Source organism: Poecilia reticulata, unplaced genomic scaffold, assembly GCF_000633615.1.
Source record: "Poecilia reticulata strain Guanapo unplaced genomic scaffold, Guppy_female_1.0+MT scaffold_310, whole genome shotgun sequence".
Taxonomy (NCBI): Eukaryota; Metazoa; Chordata; class Actinopteri; order Cyprinodontiformes; family Poeciliidae; genus Poecilia; species Poecilia reticulata.
The window spans coordinates 33,097-33,687 of record NW_007615085.1 but is presented as its reverse complement, the minus strand read 5'-3'; the positions used below and the strand labels follow the sequence as shown (position 1 = coordinate 33,687).

The 591-nt window shown below is 55.0% G+C and overlaps 1 protein-coding gene across 5 annotated transcripts in view; it reads right to left on the bottom strand.

The window, feature by feature from the left end:
- LOC103460847 (protein disulfide-isomerase TMX3-like) overlaps positions 1–591 on the bottom strand; it is a 13,847-nt gene that overhangs the window by 4,081 nt on the left and 9,175 nt on the right. For all 5 annotated transcript variants that reach the window (XM_008403168.2, XM_008403169.2, XM_017303506.1 and 2 more), the window contains one exon: positions 342–419. In XM_008403168.2, coding sequence (XP_008401390.1) covers positions 342–419 — 78 coding nt within the window. The remainder of the gene's footprint in view (positions 1–341; positions 420–591) is intronic.

Sequence of the window (591 nt, the reverse complement as noted above, 5' to 3'; positions counted from 1 at the left end):
GGTCAGTGTGGTACGGGTCAGTGTGGAACAGATCAGCGTAGAACGGGTCAGTGTGGTACGGGTCGGTTAAGTCGGGTCAGCGTAGAACGGGTCAGCGTAGAACGGGTCAGTGTGGTACGGGTCGGTTAAATCGGGTCAGTGTGGTACGGGTCGGTTATATCGGGTCAGTGTGGTACGGGTCGGTTAAGTCGGGTCGGTGCAGGATGACTCCAGAACCACGTCTCGTCAGGTGGTTGGGTTTCACTGCCAGCTTCTGCTGGAAACCGTTTCCTCGACGCGGCCGTCCATGAAACATCGAATGAACCCGACCCGCTCAGTGGAACCGGGCCGCAGCGTCCTACCTGTGGCAGGATCTCTCTGCTGGCGGAGAAGAAGTAGGTGTGGACAATTAGTTCCTCTGCTGCAGCCGTCAGATTTCCCTGCACACACATAGCAGGTTGGGTCAGAAACCGGGTTTTGATCGGGTTCATTGGTTCTGGAGGACAAACAGGAACCTTCATATTACAGAGGAACCAGATGAGAAGCAGGAAGCTACTGGTTACACGTTCTGTCCCAGTTGGTTCATCATGTGACTGTGTGTGTGTGTGTGTG